At 42.8% G+C, this 23,775-nt stretch overlaps 1 protein-coding gene across 3 annotated transcripts in view; it reads right to left on the minus strand.

The window, feature by feature from the left end:
- EGFL6 (EGF like domain multiple 6) overlaps window positions 1-15,753 on the minus strand; it is a 66,683-nt gene extending 50,930 nt beyond the window's left edge. For all 3 annotated transcript variants that reach the window (XM_067023032.1, XM_067023033.1, XM_067023031.1), the window contains exon 1: window positions 15,574-15,753. In XM_067023032.1, the coding sequence (XP_066879133.1) occupies window positions 15,574-15,647 (74 nt within the window). In that variant the 5' untranslated portion in view covers window positions 15,648-15,753. The remainder of the gene's footprint in view (window positions 1-15,573) is intronic.
- Between the last annotated feature and the right edge of the window lie 8,022 nt (window positions 15,754-23,775).

The following is a 23,775-nucleotide window of genomic DNA, read 5'->3' on the forward strand; positions in this document are numbered from 1 at the left end:
TGCTGTGCATTGGAGGACATTTAGCAGCAACCCTGGCCTCTATCTGTAGAGCCAGTAGCAGCCAGCCCTGCAATGGTGTCAGCCAAAAACGTCTCTGGACATTGTCAAATGTCCCCTGGGCTGGGGGGCAAAACTGTGCCCTGTTAAGTACCACCGCATTCAAATGAAACATGTATTGAGCATTTGCTATATTCCAAGCACTGTCTTCGGCACATAGAGTGATTAAAAAGACCCGACCTTTGCTCTCTTAAGTTCACAGTCTATTGTAAACAGATATATTAGAGTATAGGGCAGCATGGTAAGTATCATTACATTGCTCTCAGAAAGAGTTTTGACTGAGAAATAATACAGCCATCTGTCCTAATCGAATCTGGATATTACTAACAATTCTGCAAGGGATACCATAATCTTGACTCAGTCTGCACGTAACTAACAATTCCCAAACAAGAAACTGTGGACAAATGAACATCAAGTGTGTCGAGTGAATAAGTGCCAGTTCAAACACACTGAGATACGTAAGAATCTTTTTTTAGCATTTAAAAAAGTGAGTTAGAATTCACGTGACATAAAATGCACCGTTTCCAGTGGTTTTTAGTGTATTCATTGTGTTATGCAACCATCACCACCATCCGATTCCAGAACATTTTCATCACTCCAAAAAGAAACCCCATACCTAACAGCAGTTAGTTTCCCAATTCTCCCCTCCCTCCACCCCCTGGCAACCACAAATCTACTTTTTGTCTCTGGATTTGCCTATTCTGGACATTTCATATAAACGTAATCATATACTATATGGTCTTTCTGTGTCTGGCTTTTTTCATTTAGCATGTTTTCAAGGTTCATTCATCTTGTGGCACATAACACTACTTTGTTCCTTTTTATTGCTCGATAATATTCTATGGTATGAAGAGAACACATTTGTTTATCCATTCATCAGCTGATGGACATGTGGGATGTTTCTACTTTTTGGCTGCTATGAACAACTGTGTACTAGTTCCTGTATGAACATATGTTTTCATTCCTTTGGGGTATATACCTAGGAGTGAAATTTCTGGGTCATAGGGTAACTCTATGTTTAACTTTTTGAGGAACTGCCACACTGTTTTCCAAGATGGTTGCATCATTTTACATTCCCACCAGCAATGTATGACGGTTCCAATGTCTCCACATTCTCACCACCACTTGTTATTGTCCATTTCTTAATTACAGCCATTCTAGTGGTTGAGAAGCAGTATCTCATTGTGGTTTGATTTGCATTTCCTTGATGGCTAATGATGTTAAGCATCTTTTACGTGTTTATTGGCCTTTTGTGTATCTTCTTTGGAGAAAGGTCTATTCAAGTCCTTTGCACATTTTCCAACTGGGTTATTTGTCTAGATGTTCTTAAGATTTGAACACAAAGATCAAAACTAGTCAGTAAAATGAGCTATCCCCATATGCTGGTGAATAGGTAATGCAACTTTATCTCACCCTGTGAACAAAATCTTCCACCTAGATCCTCAGAGAGTCAGTTTCTTGACCACACATGCTTGTAGTAAACCTTGACAAAGTGCCCACATCTCTTTCCTTTTCCTTTAACAACATGGAGCTGATGTTTGGGGAGCAGAGTGGAGGGAGAAACTAACTTTGCCTGGAAAAGAGGAGGAAGATGTCACAGGGGAGGCGACATTTCAGGTGGATTTAAAAGAAAACATGATAAACAGGAAGGCTACATGGGGGGAAATTCTGCCTATGGGAATTTAATTCCATATTTTTTATAAGGAACGTGGGATTCATTTAATTAGATTTCAATCTATCAACAAAACCATAGAGATCACTTGCCAACTTCTTTTTTTTTAACTTTTATTTTACATTGGAGTACAGCTGATTTACAATGCTGTGTTAGTTTCAGGTGTACAGCAAAGTGATTCAGTTATACATATACACATATCCATTCTTTTTCAGATTCTTTCCCCATTTAGGTTATTACAGAGTATTCAGTAGAGTTCCCTGTGCTCTACAGTAGGTCCCTGTTGGTTATCTATTTTAAATATAGTAGCGTGTATGTGTTAATCCCAAACTCCTAATTTATCCCTCCCCACTACCTTTCCCCACTTTTCGTCTTCTCGACTGCAGGTTTGCAAGCAATAAGCTCCCCAGCTCCAATACGAAGGGCCTTACCTATTTCCTGATGGCAAAAACCCCAGCTTCATCCTCAACAGGAGACACCAAGAAACTGAGGAGTCGGTGGCCTATAAGCTGGAGCATAGACGGTGGTATGTGTTTAGAGCAGGGGAGTGGGAAGGGAAGCAGAGAAAACACTGGGAGGGAGTAGGAGATAAACAAGGGCCAGAAAGGAAAGGCCTGCACCCATGTGAAACATTCTGTCCATCATGAAGGCGCCGGAGAGTTATACGACGATTTCAAGCAGTTGGATATATCAAGGATTTTGCAAAACACAAAGCAGCCTCCATAGAGGTGGGGTGGACTCAATAAGCGCCAACAAGATTACTGAAAAATTACACCAAAAGCAAAGGCAACAAAAGTAAACAAGTGGGACTATACCAAACTAAAGAGCTCTGCACGGCAAAGGAACAAAACGAAAAGGCAACCTACCGAATGGAAGAAAATATTTGCAAATCATGTATCTGATAAGGGGCTAATATCCAAAATACAAAAGGAACTCAAACAACTCATTAGCAAAAAACCAAACAATCTGATTTAAAAATGGGTAGAAAATCGGAAGACATTTTTTCAAAGGAAGACATACAGATGGCCAGCAAGCACATGAAAAGATGCTCAACATCAACTAATACTCAGGGAAATGCAAACCCAAACCTCAGTGAGATAATACCTTACACCTGCCAAAATGGCTACCATTCAAAAGACAACAAATAACAATGGTTGGCGAGGATGTGGAGGAAAGGGAACCCTTGTACACTGTTCGTGGGAATGTAAATTGGTACAACCACTATGGCAAACAGTATGAAGGGTCCTCAAAAATTTTTTTTAAAAAAACTACCATACAATCTAGCAGTTCCACTTCTGGGTATTTATCCAAAGAAAATGAAACACTAGCTCAAAAAGATATATGCACCTCTATGTTCACTGCAGCATTATCTACAATAGCCAAGATATGGAAACAACCTAAGTGTCCATCAATGAATGACGGATTAAAAAAAGTGGTATGTGTACACAAAGGAATATTATTCAGCCATAAAAAAGAATGAAATCTTGCTATTTTCAGCAACATGGATGGACCTTGAGGGCATTATGCTACATGAAAGATAAATATTGTTATGACCTCACTTATATGTGGGAGGTAAAAAATAAACAGTAAAAAAACCACCCCAAGCTCAAAGATACAGAGAGGAGATTGGTGATTGCTGGCAGGGTCCACAAAACAGGTGAAGGCGGTCAAAAGGTACAAACTTCCAGTTACACACTAAATTAAGTCCTGGGGATGTAATGTACAGCATGATGACTATAGTTAATAATACTGTACTGCATATTTGAAAGTTGCTAAGACAATAAATCTTAAAAGTTCTCATCACAAGAAAAAAATTCTGTAACTACATATTTTGACAGATGTTAACTAGACTTATTGTAGTGATCATTTTGCAATGTATACAAATATCAAATCACTGTGCTGTACATCTGAAACTAACATAATGTTTTATGTCAATTATACCTAAAAAAAATTACTGAAACTGTTAGATGTGAAATTACAAAGAACCAAAGTGAAATTTGTTGAAATGTGATTTTTTTAAAAAGCTTACTTAGAAACTTTGGTGAAAAAGCCCAGGGTCCCCTGTACAGGTGGCCAAACCCATTTCATATGCATTTGTCAAAGTCAATTACTTTTGACTGTGGAGAATACTGCCTGGGGTTAACTACGAGGAGAAAGTTACCAGAAGGTGAAATACATATACTGTTTGTACATTACCACAACTCTCCAGAGAAATCCTCTTTATCGAGTTTTAGTGCTTTCACATGCTTGCCTTTAGGTGAAAAGGTGAAACTGAGAAATTTAAGGTGTATTGACTTCTCCCAAGCCATCATTTTTGACACTGTACAAAGTATCACTTGTAAAGTTCTCCAAAATGTTAATGACTAACACTTGAACCATCAAAAACTTGTTAATAAAGTCAGATTTCTTATCCACTGTAAGGAAATTGAAGGAATTTCAATTTCAGTCACAAATGCATTTTAATATTACAGCTCTGTTGGAAGATATCAGAAATTTGTCATTAAATCTAGCCTTATTCTCCTTTCTTTGTTTAAGAAATGGAAACAACAGTTAAGACTCATCTCATGACTGAGAACCATAAAATGGATTCTGATATTCAGGCAAGTACACAAATCAGAAAACACCACTTCGGCCTCCAGCTGCTCTGTGGATGCAGTGACATGTTCTGTGCATATTTCCTAAAGGAGAGCAAGCAGCTTGAAAGAACACTGCTGGAAAAACCATCAGAGAACCATGTGAGTTCATAAATGAGCAACATGCCTTTTAATTTATGGGTGTGCTGTCTATGTAGTCACCCAGTTTTGAGAGACAGCTTCATTTTTTTTTTTTTTTTCGTTACGCGGGCCTCTCACTGCTGTGGCCTCTCCCGTTGCGGAGCACAGGCTCCGGACGCGCAGGCGCAGCGTTCACGGCTCACGGGCCCAGCCGCTCCGCGGCACGTGGGATCTTCCCGGACCGGGGCACCAACCCGCGTCCCCTGCATCGGCAGGCGGACTCCCAACCACTGCGCCACCAGGGAAGCCCTGAGAGATAGCTTCAAAGGGACAGCCACAAATGGGATTTTACTGGTTTAATCATCAAATTCTACATCTGGTCAGAAAAATGGGAAAACAGTTTAAAAGAGGGAAATCACTAGTGGAAAGAACTGCTAATAATTACTCGCTGATTTGTAGATGCTGGAGGAAACTGATTACACCAAGAATCCAGTTCTGCATTCTATGCTTGCTAGTTTTTTTTTTTTAATTTACATATGCAGCTATTTAAAATTATGGATAAAAAGAAGATTAATTATTAAAACTCTTTCTAAGTTGAAATGATATTATTGAGGAGAATGAAGAATCCAGCACCGGCAAGTATGATATTGAGAATAACCGTAGGACACACTATCTTAGAAAATCTTTTAAAAATAACTGCTAAAAAAGCTTTAACTTTTTGTTTCTGCATAGTTCTCAAATGACATTGCAAGTTAATGCTAGCAAGTAAATCAGATCACTTTCCCAGCAACATCTCCCTCTACCTGCCTTTTGCCCTAATTCCATGCCCAATCACTCACTAACTCTCCCGTCACTAATTCAACTACTCCTTTACTTTAATATCTAGTTGTGAGCATTCTGGATAAAGGACACAAACCATTAGGTTAAACTATAGATGAAACTACCATTTCATAAGTTAAAAATGGCCAAATAGCTGTAATACCACATGTTGCAATTTAACGATCATGGAAGAGAAGGTTAAGTGCTCATTAAATCCACTTCTGCGCCTCCTGGGCACAAAGCTACACTATACTTGCCAGCCATCCTGTCGGGTAGGCGGGGTCATATGACTGGTTTTGGCCAACGAAATGTGGGCAGACCATCTCCAAGACTGCGCACAAAGCCTCCCATGGGATCCCTGACTCCTTTTCTATCAGCCCATTGAATAAAGACGACTCTACGCACCCGGCAAAACATGGTGCCTCAAGGTGGATGGGACCTTATCCCATGTGAAAGCACACAGCAGAGTCTCTCAAACATGCATTGGACTTGGAGGCAGGCAAGGAAATAAACTTCTACTGTGTTCAGCCACTATGATTTTGAGATGGTTTAACGCATAAGCTAGCCCACCCTGATCAAGAGAGTAATATTCCAAGGCCATTTCTTTTCTTAAAGTCTAGTACACATGATTTTTTCCTCATGTGTGAATCCATTCAAACAAACAAAAACGTAAAAAGCTAACGATATGAATTGCATTTGCTTCCACATTTAGGGAAGCATGTGTTTTTTTTAATGTACAGAATTGGAGCAGTGCATTCTGGGATATCAAGGTTGCATGGTTAAGGCATAGTATCAATCACCTGAATTTAAGAGACGTCTGAGTAGAATGAGCTTATATGCATCGGGCTGGATTGAAGCAACGCCACGGAAGCTGATAAACCTGCGGTAATCAATAAAAGGAGTTTATAAACCTGGAAAGAGAATTCTTGGTCTTGGACTGAAATGATCCCACCAACATTCTCTGCCACCATGGGAGGTATGGCTGGGCTAGACAGCTGCTTGCCCAAGCGAGCTTGCTCCCTCTCTCTCTCTCTCTCTCTCTCATCTCTCTTCCTAAACAACATTTGACATATTGAAGGCTCGGGGCACCCAGTACTGAGGCAGGGAAGTGGCAGTTTAGGTGAGCAAGTCTCTGTGGGGAGGAGGCCCTGAGCCATGGGTGTCTGATCTAAATGCTGAATTGCCCAGAGTTCCTTTAGCACATTATACAGCTTGCTGTCTACATTGATCAAATTAATCACCAATCGCCGTCTCCACAGCTGAAGTTAATTTAAAAACATTCCAGGCATTGTGTAAGCAGTATAGTATTTCTTCATGGGATTCCTTATTTTCTGCAAAAATATACTGTGCCAGAATTCTTAGTATGCTTGCTTACGGTCAGGTTCCAGGAAACTTTCTGATATTCTCCGAGACAAACGGGGAAATTAAAACTTTTTTGCTGATGTTTAAACACATTTAAATACTGCCAAATGAAGTAAAAAATTTTCTAAATACAGACAACAAGGGCCAGCTGTAAGTGATTTGTTTTTGTTTTCTCTTGTTTTCATCATGGCTCCCAGTGTGGCAAGTCCATAGTACCCAACCAGTTCAGATTAATTCTGGGCTCCCATCCATCGTCGAGATACGGAGTCCAAGTCCAGCAGCCTCAGGGATGCCCCAAGGCATCTCACTTTCCTGGATGTGTAGGGAATTCAGAGCCCAGCCAAATGCCCAAGCTATCAAGTGTGTACCAGTGTGTGTTGATGCATCTTCAAATTTCCCATGCCATAAGTAGGCAACACTTGGAACTTTCCAGTGTTTCCCCTATTTCTCTCACTTATCTTCCAAGCTCAGAGTTAGGTAGAAATTGGGAATGGGGTGTGTCTTAGCTTGGGCTCCCCCAGAAGCAGACCATGAGACAAGGATTTGAGTGCAGTGGTTTATTTATGAGGTGAAGAGAATGTCCATGAGGGATTGGGAAAATGAGACAAAGGTTGTCAATAAAGCAAGTGTTATCCAGAGAGTTACATTTATTTTCCATCACATTCATTCATTCATTCATTCATAGTGAGCATGAAGGAGAATAATATAAAATGGAGTTAGAGAAATAGGCAAAGGCTAGATCTAGCAAGGCCTTTGATACCATTTAAACTAGAGGACTTCCCTGGTGGCGCAGTGGTTAAGAATCCGCCTGCCGATGCAGGGGATACGGGTTCGAGCCCTGGTCTGGGAAGATCCCACATGCCACGGAGCAACTAAGCCCGTGCGCCACAACTACTGAGCCTGCGCTCTACAGCCCACGTGCCTGGAGCCCGTGCTCCACAACAAGAGAAGCCACCGCAATGAGAAGCCCGCGCGCCGGAAGGAAGAGTAGCCCCCGCTCGCCGCAACTAGAGAGAAAGCCCGCGCGTAGCAACGAAGACACAACGCAGCCAAAAATAAATAAATAAATTTATTTTTTAAAAAAATAGAATGGATTTTATTCTTAATCCAATGGGGAGTCACTGGAAGGTTTTAAGGAGAGGGGTGACATGATCTGCTTTAAATCTTAAGAGGAACACTTTGAGACATGGACTAGAGGGGACAAAAGAAGAAGCAAAGGGAAGCTACTGTGGGGATTCAGGTGAGAGATGATGGTGATGTGGCTGGGTGGTGGCAGGCAGGAGGGAGAGAAGGAGATGGGTTTGAGACATGGTCCAGAGTAGGACTTAGCAGCAGATTGCATATGAGTGGGGACGAAGAGTGAGTTGTCAGGAATGATGCCCAGGTATGTGGCTCGAACCAGTTTAGATACTGTTTGTTCTGGAATAGGGGGAATGGGTGAGATGCAGGGAAGTGAGTTCTAGAGAGCTGATCAAGAGTTCAGTTTTGGATGTCCTAAGCTCAGTGAAACATCCCAATGGATAGGTCAAGAACTGACAAGGGATTAATCTCCAAAATATACAAACAGCTCATGCAGCTAAAACAACCCAATCAAAAACTGGGCGGAAGACCAAAATAGACATTTCTCCAAAGAAGACACACAGATGGCCAAAAATCACACGAAAAGATGCTCAACATCACTAATTATTAGAGAAATGCAAATCAAAACTACAATGAGGTATCACCTCACACCAGTCAGAATGGTCATCATCAAAAAATCTACAAACAATCAATGCTGGAGAGGGTGTGGAGAAAAGGGAACCCTCCTACATCGTTGGCGGGAATGTAAGTTGGTACAGCCACTATGGAGAACAGTATGGAGGGTCCTTAAAAAACTAAAAATACAGCTACCATATGATCCAGCAATCCCACTCCTGGGCAAACATCCAGAGAAAACCACAACTCAAAATTAAAACTGATTTACAGAGCTAGAAACAAAATTAAGCTCTTAGTTCTACAGGCAAGAAGAAATGAGTTCTGACACCAAAGTGAATGAGCTTGGCAGTGGCTTTATCTCCAGTCAAGCCTTCTTATTAGAACACAGCTCTGTAAACATTGTAATTTCAAGCAGGAAACAACCTGAAGCAGAGAAGGCAGTTGAGCTATGCTTGGACTCCTGATACACAAAAACTATGACATAATAAATCTGCATGGTTTTTAAAAAGAAAAAAAAAAAAGATACATGCACCCCAATGTTCACTGCAGCACTATTTATAACAGCCAGGACTTGGAAACAACCTAAATGTCCATCAAAAGAGGAACGGATAAAGAAGATGTGGTGCACATGTACAAATGGAATATTAGTCGGCCATAAAAAAGGATAAGACAATGCCATTTGCAGCAACATGGATGGACCTAGAGATTGTCATACTGAATGAAGTCAGAGAATGACAAATATCATATGATATCACTTATATGTGGAATCTAAAAAATACAACAAACTAGTGAATATAACAAAAAAGAAGCAGACTCATAGATATAGAGAACAAACTAGTGGTTACCAGTGGGGAGAGGGAAAACCAGAATGTATGGTGTGTTTGTCTTAAAATATGTCCACAAATTCTTTGATATTCCTCCTTTCAAAAATTAAGTCTAATTCCCCTTCCCTTATGAAAGGGAGAAGGACTCTGTGGTCCTTCTCCAACATGTCCTCCTCCTGCCTTTTGTCTACAGAAAAACTTTAGTCAAAGAATAAATTTAATCAGAGAAGTGAGAAAATGCAGAAGCAAAGGAAAATAGTCACAGAGGACAAAAAAGAAATGTCAAGGATCTTTAGTTCTTCCTCAAGGGCTATAGATAATATTCTGAGCCACATCCTTTGAGCTGTTTCGTAAATACTGACACCCCCACCAGGTGGAAGAAGTTAACTATATGACGACCAGACTGCAGCCATGACAAAGATGCCTCAATTCCAAGAACTGGCCTCAAAGAAATGGGAACAAACCAACCCTGGAACTGAAGATTAACTGTGCTTAAAACAATCAAGATGACACTGATCAAAAATAAAACAAAACAAAACATGACACTGATCAGACCACCGCATGATCAATTTCAAGATGACTGTCAGAGCTGAATGTGCTGTTTCTGCATGTAGCCCCCTCCTTCCGCCTACACACCCCTGGAACTCCCCTTTAAAAGCTCTTGCCCACTGATTGTCAGTGAAGAGTCGGCCTTTGGATATGAGTTCGCCCTCTCCCCTGGTTGCCAGGCTCCGAAGTAAAGCAAACTTTCCTTTCCACCAACCTTGCCTCTCAAGTACTGACTTTCCAGTGGTGAGCAGTCCGACCCAAATTTCGGCAACATTTATGTGGGACTGTACTTAGTGACTGGTTTCCAACAAAGAGATTACGGTGGGAGTGACTGAGGGTAACTTCTGAGATCAGGACATAGAAGGCATTGCAACTTCCTCTTTGTTCTCTGTTTTTTGGATTTCTTGCTATGTAGGAAGTCCACTGACATCTCCTAAGGATACTCAAGCAGCCTTATGGAGAGGTCCGTAAGGTGAGGAGCTGAGGCCTCCTGCCCACAGCCATGTGAGTATGCCATCTTGAAAGCAGATCCTCCAGTTGGAGTCACACATTTGGATGGCTGCAGCCTTGACCAACAACTCGATTATAAGCTTGGGAAAAACCCCAAGCCCCATCCAGCTAAACTGCTCCTGAATTCCTGGCTCACAGAAACTATGAGGTAGTAAGCATTGTTTTAAACCACTAAGCTTTGTAGTATTGTAGTATCAATACAATTTGTAGTATCGATATTTTGTTAAATAGCAATAGATAACTATAATGCATGTCGTACCCAGAAATCAAACAAAGGGAATACTCAAAGAGCAAGGTGATGACCTTTTTAAAGGTGTTTGCTGCTTTGGTATTTTGATTTTTAATTTTGCATTTTATTCATCAAAGCTGAGATACCACAGACTAGAAGCATACTATTATTACGTGTATTAGGAAAAAAAATACTGCCAGGTAAAAGAAATTATCGTAAATGACCTTAAAAATAATTTTGTGTAATTGTGTGATAATTCTGAGCATGAACTGGGCATCATGGGTTATCTTTCAAGAAATCAGCCGGTGATGCCCTGCTTTGCTCTCTACTGCTGTCAGAACAAAGTTCAAATTCCTCAGCTGGACATGCAGGGCTCCTTACAGCCTGGTTCCAGCCTGGCTTCTTTGATCTTGGCAGTCACTTGGCTCATGACCCCAGATGCTGACCACTCCACTCCATCCATACCTTGGGCCAATGCCTTCCTTTTGCATTCCTTTTGCAGGTATGTATCTGTCCAGCCAGCCATTCATTTATTCCTACGCAAGACCTGCTATGAATCAAGCACTGAAACACTTGCCTTCTCCCCTGTTTTATATCAGGTGGGCTCACATTCATTCTATACACATAGCTTCGCTGTCACCCCATGTCTTCCACTTTCCCTGACTCTGTCGTGCTGACTAAATTTCTCTTAACTGTATTCTATGGAATATTTTACACGTGCGTGTATACACACGTTTATAAATAAACACATATAAATATATATAATTTATAAATATATAATATACCCATGTTCATTCTTTTGAATATTTATATACATATAAATATATATATTATTTACATGTAAATAACATTATTTGCTTCTCCATTGCCTTCCTTTGGTCATTCATTTAGGCATCAAATTTATTACTCAACACCTACTATGTACCAGGCACTGGACAAACAGTTGGAGTTATAACTCTCCCCCTGCACCCCCTGCACCAAAAGAGAAAGACAGGTATTTTGCTTGCCCTGCAAAGTTGTCCAGTGCAGGTAGCAGATAGAGGTTTCTATCTCCAGCATTCAGGAGAATGTTTGGGCGTGTCAGTTGTTCAGTAAATGTTGTTCACTTGAACTGAACGAATTTTAAACTACTTTCAAAATATTGGGTTTTTTGGTTAGTTACTGAAACCAATACACCAGAACCAGCAAGTTAACTAAAGAAACTGGAAGTACTACTGATTACTCTGGACAAAATATCTGATGGAAAGTGATCTAATTATCTTTAGGAGCTACCATGGCTCCTTGTCTCACCAGGTCATTGACAAATAGTGGTACATTGTGGTTAACGGTCAGCCTCATCTCCTGACACCCAAGAACTTCCTCTGTTGGCGGGAACCAGCTCTGCCTGTGAGTGTGGTAGGCTGAACATGTAGAATCCACCTCCCTCAGAAGTCCTCAACCAATGACTGTTGGGAGTATAGATACCCCAGCTCCCAATTGCACTGGTAACTTGTTTATATAACATGTCTTTCCCTTCTCTGTCCTACTTCCCAGCTTCCCTGCTAGAACTTTCTGGGAACACCTCCCAAATAAACCATGCACACTTGAATTCTGGTCTTAGAGTCTGCTGCTGAGAGAATGCAAAGTTGAGAGGAAGGCTTTGGGAGGATGGAGTATCAAGAATCCCCCACTTATTCGACACATATCCCTTGATGGTGCTGGACAAGAGTCAAGCTCAACAGGCTCACTGGTGATAACGTGTGAGAAAGTACTCTGTAAAAATGTCAGCTTGTATGTATTCAATTTTTTTTTTGAGAAACAAATTTGAAATATTGGAATGTCACTGTTCTTAGAGCAGAAGACCAAATCCAATGCAGTTATTGAGGAATCATCTAATTTCTTCAAGTTTCTCCATCCCATTGTCTGTCAAATAGACACAATACCTGTTCCTTAGGATCGATGAGACAGTTGATTGAAATCACACTGGGAAAGTGTTGACAAATAGTAGGGTCTCAACAAAATTTGTTGAATGCCAATCTGATTTATGAAGACTAGATAATACACTTATTCTCATTTTAATGTTTACATAACCTTAGATTATATACATAAATTATATATAAAAAGGAAGTCCCTCTAGTAGCCATGTTTTTAAAAATGTAAAAGAAACAGGTGGAATTAATTTTAGTAATATATTTTATCTAATGCAGTATATCCACAACATTATCATTTCAACATGTATTCAATATAAAATGATTAGTGAGATATTTTATGTTCTTTTTTCATACAAAGTCTTCAAAATCCATGGAGTCTTTTACACTTACATCACATCTCATCTTGGACTGGCTACATTTCAAGTACTCACCAGCCACATGGCGCTAGTGACTACCGTATTTACTGTATTGAACAAAGCAGGTCGAGGGCATCTAAACAGTCCCAACACCCAAATGGCATTAAAAAGTATGGGGATCAGCACAGGGAATATACTCAATACTTTATAACAACTTTGTATGGTGTGTAAGCTACAAAAATACTGAATCACTATGTTGTACACCTGAAACTAATATTGTAAGTCAATTATACTTACGATATTAGTTTGAAGTAGTATACAAAATAAAGAATAAATGGTTTAAGCCAAATTCTGATGCTTATTAAGATCAGAAAAATGCATGCTGCTGAAGATTTACTCATTTGATGAGTGTTAACTGTCTACTATGCACAAATCACCATTTAAGAGGCATATAATTTTCTAGGTCACGGAAATTATGGAGCAGCGTTTTTATTTTAAAAATCCAATGAGTATTTTTATATTAGAAATCTCTATATAGCAGTCAGTTTTTACTACAAGTCGTCAAACCTCGGGAAATAATCAGTAGACACAGTCTAGTGTAACGAGCGCCTTGCCTTTCTGTAAATGTGCCATCTGTAACTTGGAGGCTGGAATTGATTGAACCTGGTCCCCGGGCAGTTCCTGAAGAGCCGAGCATTAGACATTTCCAAGCATGCTGCACAGATACTAAACATAGCAGCCTGTGAACCTGATACCATGTAAAGAAACCACAGTTCACATCTTGAACACTGTGAAATTGCAGAATCCTGACGTAGATTCTCCATTGTAATATTCTTGGGTTTATTGGGGAGCTTTTCGGCTTTTAATTTAATTTGGTGGCCCTTTGAAACGGAGGCTCCTGGGGGTCAGTTTGCCTGCTGCTAAAAGAACTATTAATCTCATCTCCAAATAGCACTTCATCTTTTTAAGTGGGCTTTCTAGGGACACCAGAACCTCCAACGTTCAAGGAAATGTGACCATGGGCAAATGGCGTCTCCTTACATTTTTATCATGAAAAGGAAATTGAAACTTGTGATCATACATTCTAAGAACCTGGTTTGACGTTTATTCTGTTTGAACTTGAAAATCCCTTAATACTGTGGCCGACGCTGATGAAAGATTTTTCCCTGTAAGTCAAACAAAGATAGTCAGGCTCACCTTTAAGAGGCCTGTTCCAAACCAAGGCTCGCAGCCTGCTGTCCCCAGGAACTGTCTACTAAAAAAATCATAATAGCTCAGACGTTCTCACTCAGCTGGAGACAACTGCGCAGCCTCCACCCCGCCCCCATACCTTGGGCAATGTCTGGGCACAGTTTTGATTGTCACAACTCGGGGAGGTTGCTGCTGGCATCTAGTGTGTAGAGGCTACAGACGCTGCTAAGAATCCTGTAATGCACAGGACAGCCTCCAACCACCCCAGACAAGTAATTCTCCAGCCCAGCCCAAAAGATCAATAGTGCCACAGTAGAGAAACCCTGCTCCAGGGGACACCTCGGAAAGCAAAACATCACAGCCAGAGAACCAGGAAAACTTTTCCAGTGAGTGATTCCTAAAAGGCTGCCTTAGCACCCTGGGGGAAGAGCAGGGTCTCCAGGTCAGACTGCCTGGGTTTGAACGCTGGTGTTTTCACTGACTGGCCGTGCCTCTTGGGGTGAGTTACTCGACCTCTCTGTGCCTTGGTTTTTCTCTTCTACAATACGGGGATTATAATAACAGTACCTTCCACACGGAGCACTTATGGGCTTTAAATGGGTTAATAGCCCTCAAGTGTTTAGGACTGCCAGGCCTACAGTATGCACTAGAAGTGTGTATTTTTTCTTAACATCTCTATTGGAGTGTAATTGCTTTACAATGGCGTGTTCGTTTCTGCAGTATAACAAGGTGAATCAGCCATACGCATATATATATATCCCCAAATCCCCTCCCACTTGCGTCTCCCTCCCTCCCACCCTCCCTATCCCACCCCTCTAGGTGGACACAAAGCACCAGCTGATCTCCCTGTGCCACGCGGCTGCTTCCCACTAGCTGTCTATTTTACGTTTGGTAGTGTATCTATGTGCACGCCACTCTCTCACTTCGTCCCAGTTTACCCTTCCCCCTCCCCGTGTCCTCAAGTCCATTCTCTACGTCTGCGTCTTTATTCCTGTCCTGCCCCTAGGTTTTAAAAGTGTGTATTTATTAAGTGGCTTTGCTGATCTCTGAGAAAATAAGTTTCAGGGCTTAGGAAAGTTTAAGGGAAGTAAAGAAACGGCTTCAAAGTCTGAATTGCCAGGGCAAGAATAATGAGTCGATTTCATCTGACAATCACGTCCTCTCTTTCCAGCTCCTGAACCTTAATCAGAAAGGCATTGAGCAGACGGGCCCCCTTCATGGCGCAGCCCAAGCACGGTAAACGCTGACTCTGTGCCGTCCTCAGTTTCCTTCCCTCCTTCCCCAGCAAAACTAGCCATTGACAATCAGTCGGCGCCCTTCGCAAAGAGTGGAAAGCAAGGCGGCCCGGGCACGGAACCCAGCCACCCAGCCACATACAGACACACGCCCGCCGGAGCAGTGGATGTCTGCAGATCTCCGAGCCAGACCGCACACGCGGGGCCGTGCAGAGCCTCCCTCCTCCTAACCCGCAGGACGCTGCGAGGCGGGGCGCAGCTGATGCCGAGGAGCCGGTGCGTAGCGCCGCCAGAGGGGCGCGCGGGGCGGGAGGGAAGCCCGGGGGCGCTCCGGGCCAGGCATCCTCTTTAAATACCGTCTCGCGCGCACAGATACACAGGTGCCTAAGGGGGCGCGGGACAAAGACAAGGGGCCAAACGGGGGAGCTCAGGCCAGGGCCAGACACTCACCTGGCCGCGTTCCCTTCTCCACCTGCCACCCAGGCGAGCAGCAGCGCGAGCGCCAGGGCCCAGAGCTGCGGCATCTTCGCGCTGGGCCTCCCTCCGTCGCCTCCTCTGGCCTCGGCCCCTCGGAGCCTCGGCTTCCCCCGGGCGCGGTCCTCGCGGGCGGAGAGCTGAAGCCGGGCACTGCGGCGGGGGCGCCCCGGCGAGGCGCGCCGCGGCTCCTGTACGCGTGAAGCGGCAACGGGTGCGCGAGAGAGGGCGGGGCGCGCCGTGCACATCTGGCTGGGACCCGCCTCCAGCACCACCCGCGCATCCTGGGCGCTCTCTCTTCGCCGCCCTAGAAACTTCCCCCAGACTCAGGTCCCTTCCTTCTTGTCACAGTCACCACGCCTCGCCATCTGTTTCAGACATGGGACGGGTTTCGGCGATACCCGCGCTCCAGGATTTCACAATTTAGTCGAGAAGTCAAAGCAGGAACCAAGGGATGCCGGTTCGGAAAGACACTTCTGTCTTAACTTCTAGGTTTTCATACTCTGCGGGCTTTTCTTCCCAGACTGCAAATCATGGGCGGCCGGAGCTGGAAGGTCACCGCGTCCTGTGCAAGCCCGTCACCTGACAAGTGATCTCTCCTGCTCATTTGCAACACCTTCCTTACACGGGACCACCAGGAGATATTGTAAGGCAGTAACCAGTTCAGTAATGAATGGCAGAAACATATGAGTTCAGAGAATTCATGTGGGTATTTAGATGTTCTTCGTTTTGACAACTGTTATAATAGAATGAATGCCTGGTCCCTCCTGCAGCCCCGCCCTCACCCACACCCTGTGGCTTCAGGGTGGGCAGAGCCTATGCTCCCCACACTTCGGCTTTGGACGTGGCTGTGTGACTTGTTTGACGAACGGCATGAGGACGAGTTCCAAGCCTAGGCGGGAAGACACCTGGGCCTCTATTACGGCCATGAGAAGACCACGCCCCAGCCAGCCTCTTAGGTGAAAGAGAGCTACCTGGTCAATTGCAGACTCACAGCAAGCCTAGTGTGTATCAGCCAACCCATAGATACATGAATAAATTCAGCCAAGGTCAGCAGTGCCAGCCAAGCTACTGAGGCTTATTGTGATTAATCTGTTACACAGCAGTAAGTGTCCGATACACCTGTGACCCGGTATTAGAAATAAAATGAAGAATATAGAGAAAGAGGAGATTTGTCTTGATTATAAGCTTGACTCGTGGTTCTATAATGGGCATATGCCTTAATGCTAGCCAGTGAAATGTGAGAAGCGGGGATGGGGCAGATTCTTGCTGCAGACCACGGATGTCCTTATTGGCGTGAGCCATGCTACACTGGATCTTCTGTTTTATGGATGAAGACATCCTAATGGATTCAGTGTCCTTGGTTAGTAACCAGTTAAGCCGTTGAACTGTTCATAGCTAACAGTGACAGGCATTATCTTAAACGCTTTACACACATCTTACTGAACACCCACAACTGTGTAGGTGGGGATGATTAGCTCTCCCTTGAAGTGTCAGAGAGGTTAAGTGACTCGCCCAAGTTCACACAGCTAACGAGTATAGAACCAGGATTGGAAACCAGGGCCCAACTCCCCCTGGCCTGTGCCACTCTTACATTGATCCCTTTTCTTCATCTTCTTACTCCTTGGTGACTTCATATGTCAAATGAGTCTCGTGAACATGGTAATAAGATGATCTCTTCAAGGCCATTACCAAAACCCTTTGAATTCTTCATATCATAACTAGTTTTATCAACTGGAAATATTAAAATTGAAAGGAAAGAATATAAAGGTATGAACTGTATACCTACAAATATCTCAAAGCAAATGCAAGATTACGTTTGTCTAAGTGTGGGTTTTCCCACAAGCAGACCCTAAGGCAAGGAAGGCTTCCAGCGGAAGTAGTTTGCTCTGGAGGCTCACAGAACACTGGTAGGGGAGTGAGGGAGTGAATCGGGAAGGGAAGGAAAACAGTAGCGGGTGTGTATCAAGTTATCACTGGGGCAACTGGAGCGAAGGTTGGCTGGGCACCGCCCAGAGTCAGCTTAGCTGGTGCACCTCCACATGACCTCGCCCAGCAGGCGAGGCAGCTGGGCTATTTTAGAGCGCATCTGCATTCAGTCATCGCCTGAAGGCTTCTACCAGGCTACTGATCCTAGGACTTCTGCTTGCTGAGCTGAGGGCAGAGCGGGGAGAGACAGACAAAGACAGCCCTTAGCCCTGTAGGTGCCCACTGCTGAAATCGTACTGAAACGTTAAGGCCAGGGGCATACAGGCAGGGCACCACATTGGCTGCTACCTAAAGTCTGGAAATGGAAGTGAACTGAGAATTACGTTTTTTACCCATGCCACTGCTCCCTAAACATTCACAGCCAAACCACTCCCTCCTCCAAATACACTATTATTCAAAAAAGTCCGACCGAAACATGACTAGCCTCAAACGCGGGGCCATCCCACCTGCTTAGCCCGGAGTCATACAGGGTCAGAATAACACCTCGCATAATGTTTATCTGTCACTTTCTAGCTTTAGTTTCAGCATTTTTTTTTTTTTTTTTTTTTTTTTTTGTGGTATGTGGGCCTCTCAGTGTCGTGGCCTCTCCCGTTGCGGAGCACAGGCTCCGGACGCGCAGGCTCAGCGGCCACGGCTCACGGGCCCAGCCGCTCCGCGGCACGTGGGATCCTCCCGGACCGGGGCACGAACCCGTGTCCCCTGCATCGGCAGGCAGACTCTCAACCACTGCGCCACCAGGGAAGCCCCTAGTTTCAGCATTTTGATGCTGTTTCTGCTTTTTTTTTTTTTCAGAGCTGACTTCTCTTCTGTTTAATTAAAGGAGGTGATGAACAAGACAACGGGAAACTTCCAGAGGAAGTCAAACACTCCTCAGCCAACGCACTTATTATTTCCTAGGAAGAACTATCAAGAAGGGCACTGTCAAGAAGCACGAGGAACAGAGAAGGAGCCTAGAAATGATGTGTTGCCAGGTGAGAAGGTGTTGGACACAAATTGCCACGTCGAGGCAGGTGTTTTGAGTAACCACGCTGGGGTGGCTGACTTTGAAGACAACTGCTCTTTAGACGGCCCTGCTCCATTCTACAAAGGCAAAACCATCTTTGATCAGGATCTCATAAAATCATCCGCCCCTTTTGCAGGAATACTTTCTGTTTTCCAGTCTATTTCCACTTAGCCCCCTGCACGGAACAGCTGTGATGGGGGTATTTTTGTGCTGAGTATATACCCATAACACACATATAAAGCTTTCAACACTTACGATGTGCCTGGTGCTGAGATCCAGAAGTTATATTGAAATATCAGCAACAGAAGCAAAGCACTGTTGGATGAAAGGGCAGGGTGGAAGGGTGTCTAGGCCAGAGTTGTCAAACTTTAACATCAATACAAATTACCTGGGGGTCTTGTTTGTGGTTCTGTTACAAAAAAGAACCCATGCAGCTTGTTGAGAACCCCTTAGTGTAGACCAGAGGGTCTAGAGACCACCTGGCCCAGTAGTTCTCAAGCTCAGCTGCACGTTGGGATCATCTAGGAAGCTTTGAAACTACTGATGCCTGGGTCCCACCTAAGGCGATTCTACTGTCTGGACTATGGCTTGGGCATGGGGACAGTTGGAAACTCCTTGAGTGGTTCTAACGGAGAACCAAGATTGAGAGCCATTGATCTGGACCAACTCGGACATGTTACAGATGAAAAAAACTCAGCGTGTGAAGCGCCTTGCCTGAGGCCACACACAGGATGAGTTCACATCCCTGTGTTTCCATCACATAGACCTCCCCCTCAAACTTCATGACGTCTTCTCCATCACCATTCCTACTGAAGAAGAAGATGGCATCTCTTCTTCACCTCCATTAACTGTAGCCCAGAAACATGTTCTAGAAATGGATGTCTTTTCCTAGTCTGTTTCTTTCTATGTCTTCTCGTTCCATGAAAGGAGGCCGTGAAGAAGTGTAAGACTCAATGCAGACACTGCTAAATTCTGCAGGGGAAAGTGTGTCTTGAGGTTCACACTGCTTTCCTTCATTCTGTGCCTGTCAAGGACCCTGTTCTTGGAGCTTTATAGTAGAAACAAATTCCAAACACGAAGAGTCTTCCTTCCTTTTCACCCTCCCACCTCAATCTCCACCCCCGGATCCTTCCCTATCTATTCCTACCCTCTTTCCTTGCTCAAATATTTACCTGGAACCTACAAAATGCCAGGCCCTGGGCTAGGCAGTGGGGACAGCTTGTTGGAAATGGGGACACCAGAGAGTCCCTGGTTCCTTTTTCTCCCTGATGACATGGGCTGGAAAACCAGCATGTGGTTCTTAGAAAATCTGGTCTTTAGCAATATGATTCTTACTTCTTAGGAAGCAGGAAAAAATTAAGGTACGATGAAAAGAGCAAAACAAAATGACACCATGATCCATTTTCCCCTCAAATTTGACCAACTCCCCACTTGATATTTGAGGAGGAGAACGAAATGGATATTTGTTCAGTGATTATTACATGCTAGACATTTTAGAGACGGTAATTGTTTACTCTTAACAACACCTATATAAAGTAGCTATTACCACACCATTTTACAGATGAGCAATATGGGAGATTTAGAGCACATAAATATCTTGTCTCAGGCCACCTATCAACGTAATGGAAAGAATATGGATTTTGAAGTCAGGTCTTATTGGAGATTAATTTTGCCACCAGATTGCATTCTTCATGACATGAAGTGGTGGTTGGGGGGGGTCAGCTCACCACCGGGAAGAGTGAATAATATTTTATGGGGAGGGGAGGGGAGTATGTTCCAGTGAGGAGCAACGCGACTTCAGATTTTTAAGCAAGTCTACGACCCTTTAAATATCATCACTATATAGAAAAATCCCCTTGCCTGTGAATAAAATCTCTTTGTCTGAAGGTTAGCTCCCTTGACTTTTACCAAATTCATAAGTTTCCAGCTTAAGGCACTCAATCACCAGGGGCTTTTTTGTCTTTACTGGGGGAAGGTATGGCTTGAGCCCACCCTGTGCACTTCCTTCCTGTCCCATGTGGAAATATCCCTTGCTATTTTCCTGTTCACAGTTGAATGTAATAAGTTGGCATACACCTACAGCTTGTCTATTGACTTTTTCCTACATAAACCCTATCGAATGATTTGTGAGGACTAAAGCCAGGAAACTCAGTTTAGATAGGCCTTAAAAGTAAATACTTTTCCTCAAAGTCACTCAAACTTGATTTGGGAAAGTGTGGTTGAGAAATGTTCTATGGACTATAAAATTAGAATTAGATTTGTAATCTTTTTTAAAAATAAAAATAAAAATAGCAAAATTTGCCAAAACAAGTATTTTTTTTTCTTTTTCTTCCTTCTTTTTATTTTTTACATTATCTACCTATTTTCAAAAAGTTCTCCTGTATGGTTTACAGACTTATTCATTTCTTTAACAAACATATAATGTTCCCTAGTCAATCATATGCTGGACACTGTTTGGTTGAGATATAAAAATGATGACGACATAATCCCTTGCCCTAGGTGACAGAAATATATTAAATATATTTAAATATGTAAATATATTATTACAATTAATGGCCTAAGTCTTCACAAAAGTACTTTGGGATGCTGTGGAAATAAGGGAGGGAGAAGATAAATTCTTTGTGTTCTATACATATAAATGTTTGTCCCTGTTTGATCCCCTGCTTTCATGAATCATTTTATAAAATGATTTTCATTTTTAAAAATATTTATTTACTTATTTACTATTTATTTTTGCTGTGCTGTGTCTTAGTTGCGGCACGCGGGACCTTTAGTTGCGGCACGCAGACTTCTTAGTTGCAGCATGCGGACTCTTAGTTGGGGCATGTGGGCTTCTTAGCTGCGGCATGCAAACTCTTAGTTGCGACATGCATGTGGGATCTCGTTCCCCGACCAGGGATCAAACCTGGGCCTCCTGCATTGGGGGTGCAGAGTTCTATCCACTGGACCACCAGGGAAGTCCCTAAAATGATTTTTAGATGGCAAGATTTCTAGAAAATTGAAAACCTTGAAAGTTATATTTGCTCAGATAGTAACTTATCCCAAACCACACTGTCCTGACTCAGGAGTTCTGCTATTCTTGACTGAGGCAGTATTTGGTTTAAAAAAAAAAAAAAAAAAAAAAAAAAAGAGCCCAGGACTGGAAATTAGGAGAATCAGGATTTAGTTCCAAGTTCTACCAACTTGGCAAGCCAGTTTGCCTCTTTGGTTCTCACTTTCTACATCTATATTGTGCTTGCAAAGGATTCTAGATCCTTCAGTGTCTTTCTCCACAGTTGCACGATTCAAACATTTTCTTTGGCAGGAGGGTGGAAAAAAATTATCTATGTCCCCAAAGACCGTATTTGAACTGGCAAAGTTGGGTTAACTTCAGCAAAGGAATCTTGATCTGATTGGGTGGATAAATGAGTGAAAGAATTTTTTCTTCCATCGTGGTTAAGATTCATCCTCCTTTGCTTCTGGAGTTTACTCCACACTCTGTGAGACCTTTTACCCATATACATTAATCGACTGAGTACCCACTTGGTGCCGGGCACAATGCCTGGGGCTGGTGATATAAAGTTCAGGATGTCTAGTATTAGCTCACATTAGTGCCCCCAATCATCACGTCTACCTAAAAACCCACCGTGCATTTCCAAAACACCCTCATGAAGGTGGTACTGTCCTGTTGAGAACCACTGGCCTAGCATGAAGGGGCTTGGCTGAAGGGTTTGGACTTCATCTTATGGGCTCTGGGAGCCACTGAGGGAATTTAAACAAGGAGTAACAGGATTCATGATCATATGTGTGTTCAAGAGCACGGAGACTTCTGAATCTACTAATTGCCAAAGGCTGCATACTGTGAACACCTGCAACTCTTTGCGGGTTTCTTAGTCACTCATAGCAGCCCGAAACCAATGATGGATAGGGACTTGGTCCTTCCACACCCCAGCCACCCCACCTCTTGGTTGGGAGAACCCTGCGGCATATTCTGCATGGTCTCCCAGTGATCCCCAGTGGGAATGAGGTCAAGATGCCCAGAGTGGAAATAGGCTTGATAACTTACTCTTTCTTGGCTTCCTTCTCTTCCCTGTCTCATTTCCCCACTCCCTTGCCAGTATTCCTGGGAATCACCTTCCAAATCCTGCTGGCATTCACCTCCTTAACTCTGGGGAAACCCTAAACTAGACACCTATATATTCTGGTAGGAACTATTTCCATTCAAACTTTGAATTACATCTTATGGCATATTTGGAAAGAGAACCCCCTTTTAACTAACTCCATTTAACATAAATTCTATTGTATGTGTGAGCTGTGAGGTTCCCCAAGGCCAATTTGAGAAGAGTGGGGTACTTTGCTCCTCTTTAGATGGAGAAGTGGTCGTTTCGGTATGATGCATGCATTTATATTAGTCTGACTATAACCAAGGGGACAAAACCCATGAGTCTAACCCTAACCTCATTGCTTGGCCCCATACCTTTCATTTAGTGAACTTCTAAGGATGTGATGTTTTCTGTATGGTATGAAATTTGTATGGTGTGAAAATGGAGAAAACGCATCTTTTGAATTTTGTTTTCTGCCTAACAAAGTACACTATAAATTCCCTTACCGACAGATTTTTGATGTATGTAAATTCTAGTATTTCCTTCTTTTGTCAAACTCATGATACTGCTTGGATGCCAGGGACAAGAATTTATGCAACTAGAAGCATATGGCATAAACACAATATGACAACTATTATACATTTCTTTGATAAACAGAAAAAGAATATGTAATTTTTTTGTTGATGTTAACTACTCTTCAGATTATGAAAATACCTTACCCTGTGTTTGTTACTGGGCTCCATTAAGAGAAGTTAATTACTAAAACATTTTAGATGACTGCATATTTTCAGGAATTAACAATACAACATAGATCTAATGGAAATATCTGACTGTGCTCAAAGTTTACTGTTAAAAAGTTGACTTTGTCTGCTCTTTCATTCAGTAAATGTTTATGCAGCACAGATCTGGGGACAGAGAAAAAAAGAAAAATGAATCCAACAATACATAAAAAAGATCATATATCATGATCAAGTTGGATTTATTCCAGAGTCACATGGATGGTTCAACACACGCAAATCAATCAATGTGATACACCACACTACCAAAGACAAAAATCACATGATCATCTCGATAGACACAGAAAAAAGATTTGACAAAATTTAA

This window comes from Kogia breviceps, chromosome X, assembly GCF_026419965.1.
Source record: "Kogia breviceps isolate mKogBre1 chromosome X, mKogBre1 haplotype 1, whole genome shotgun sequence".
In the NCBI taxonomy this organism is placed as follows: domain Eukaryota; kingdom Metazoa; phylum Chordata; class Mammalia; order Artiodactyla; family Physeteridae; genus Kogia; species Kogia breviceps.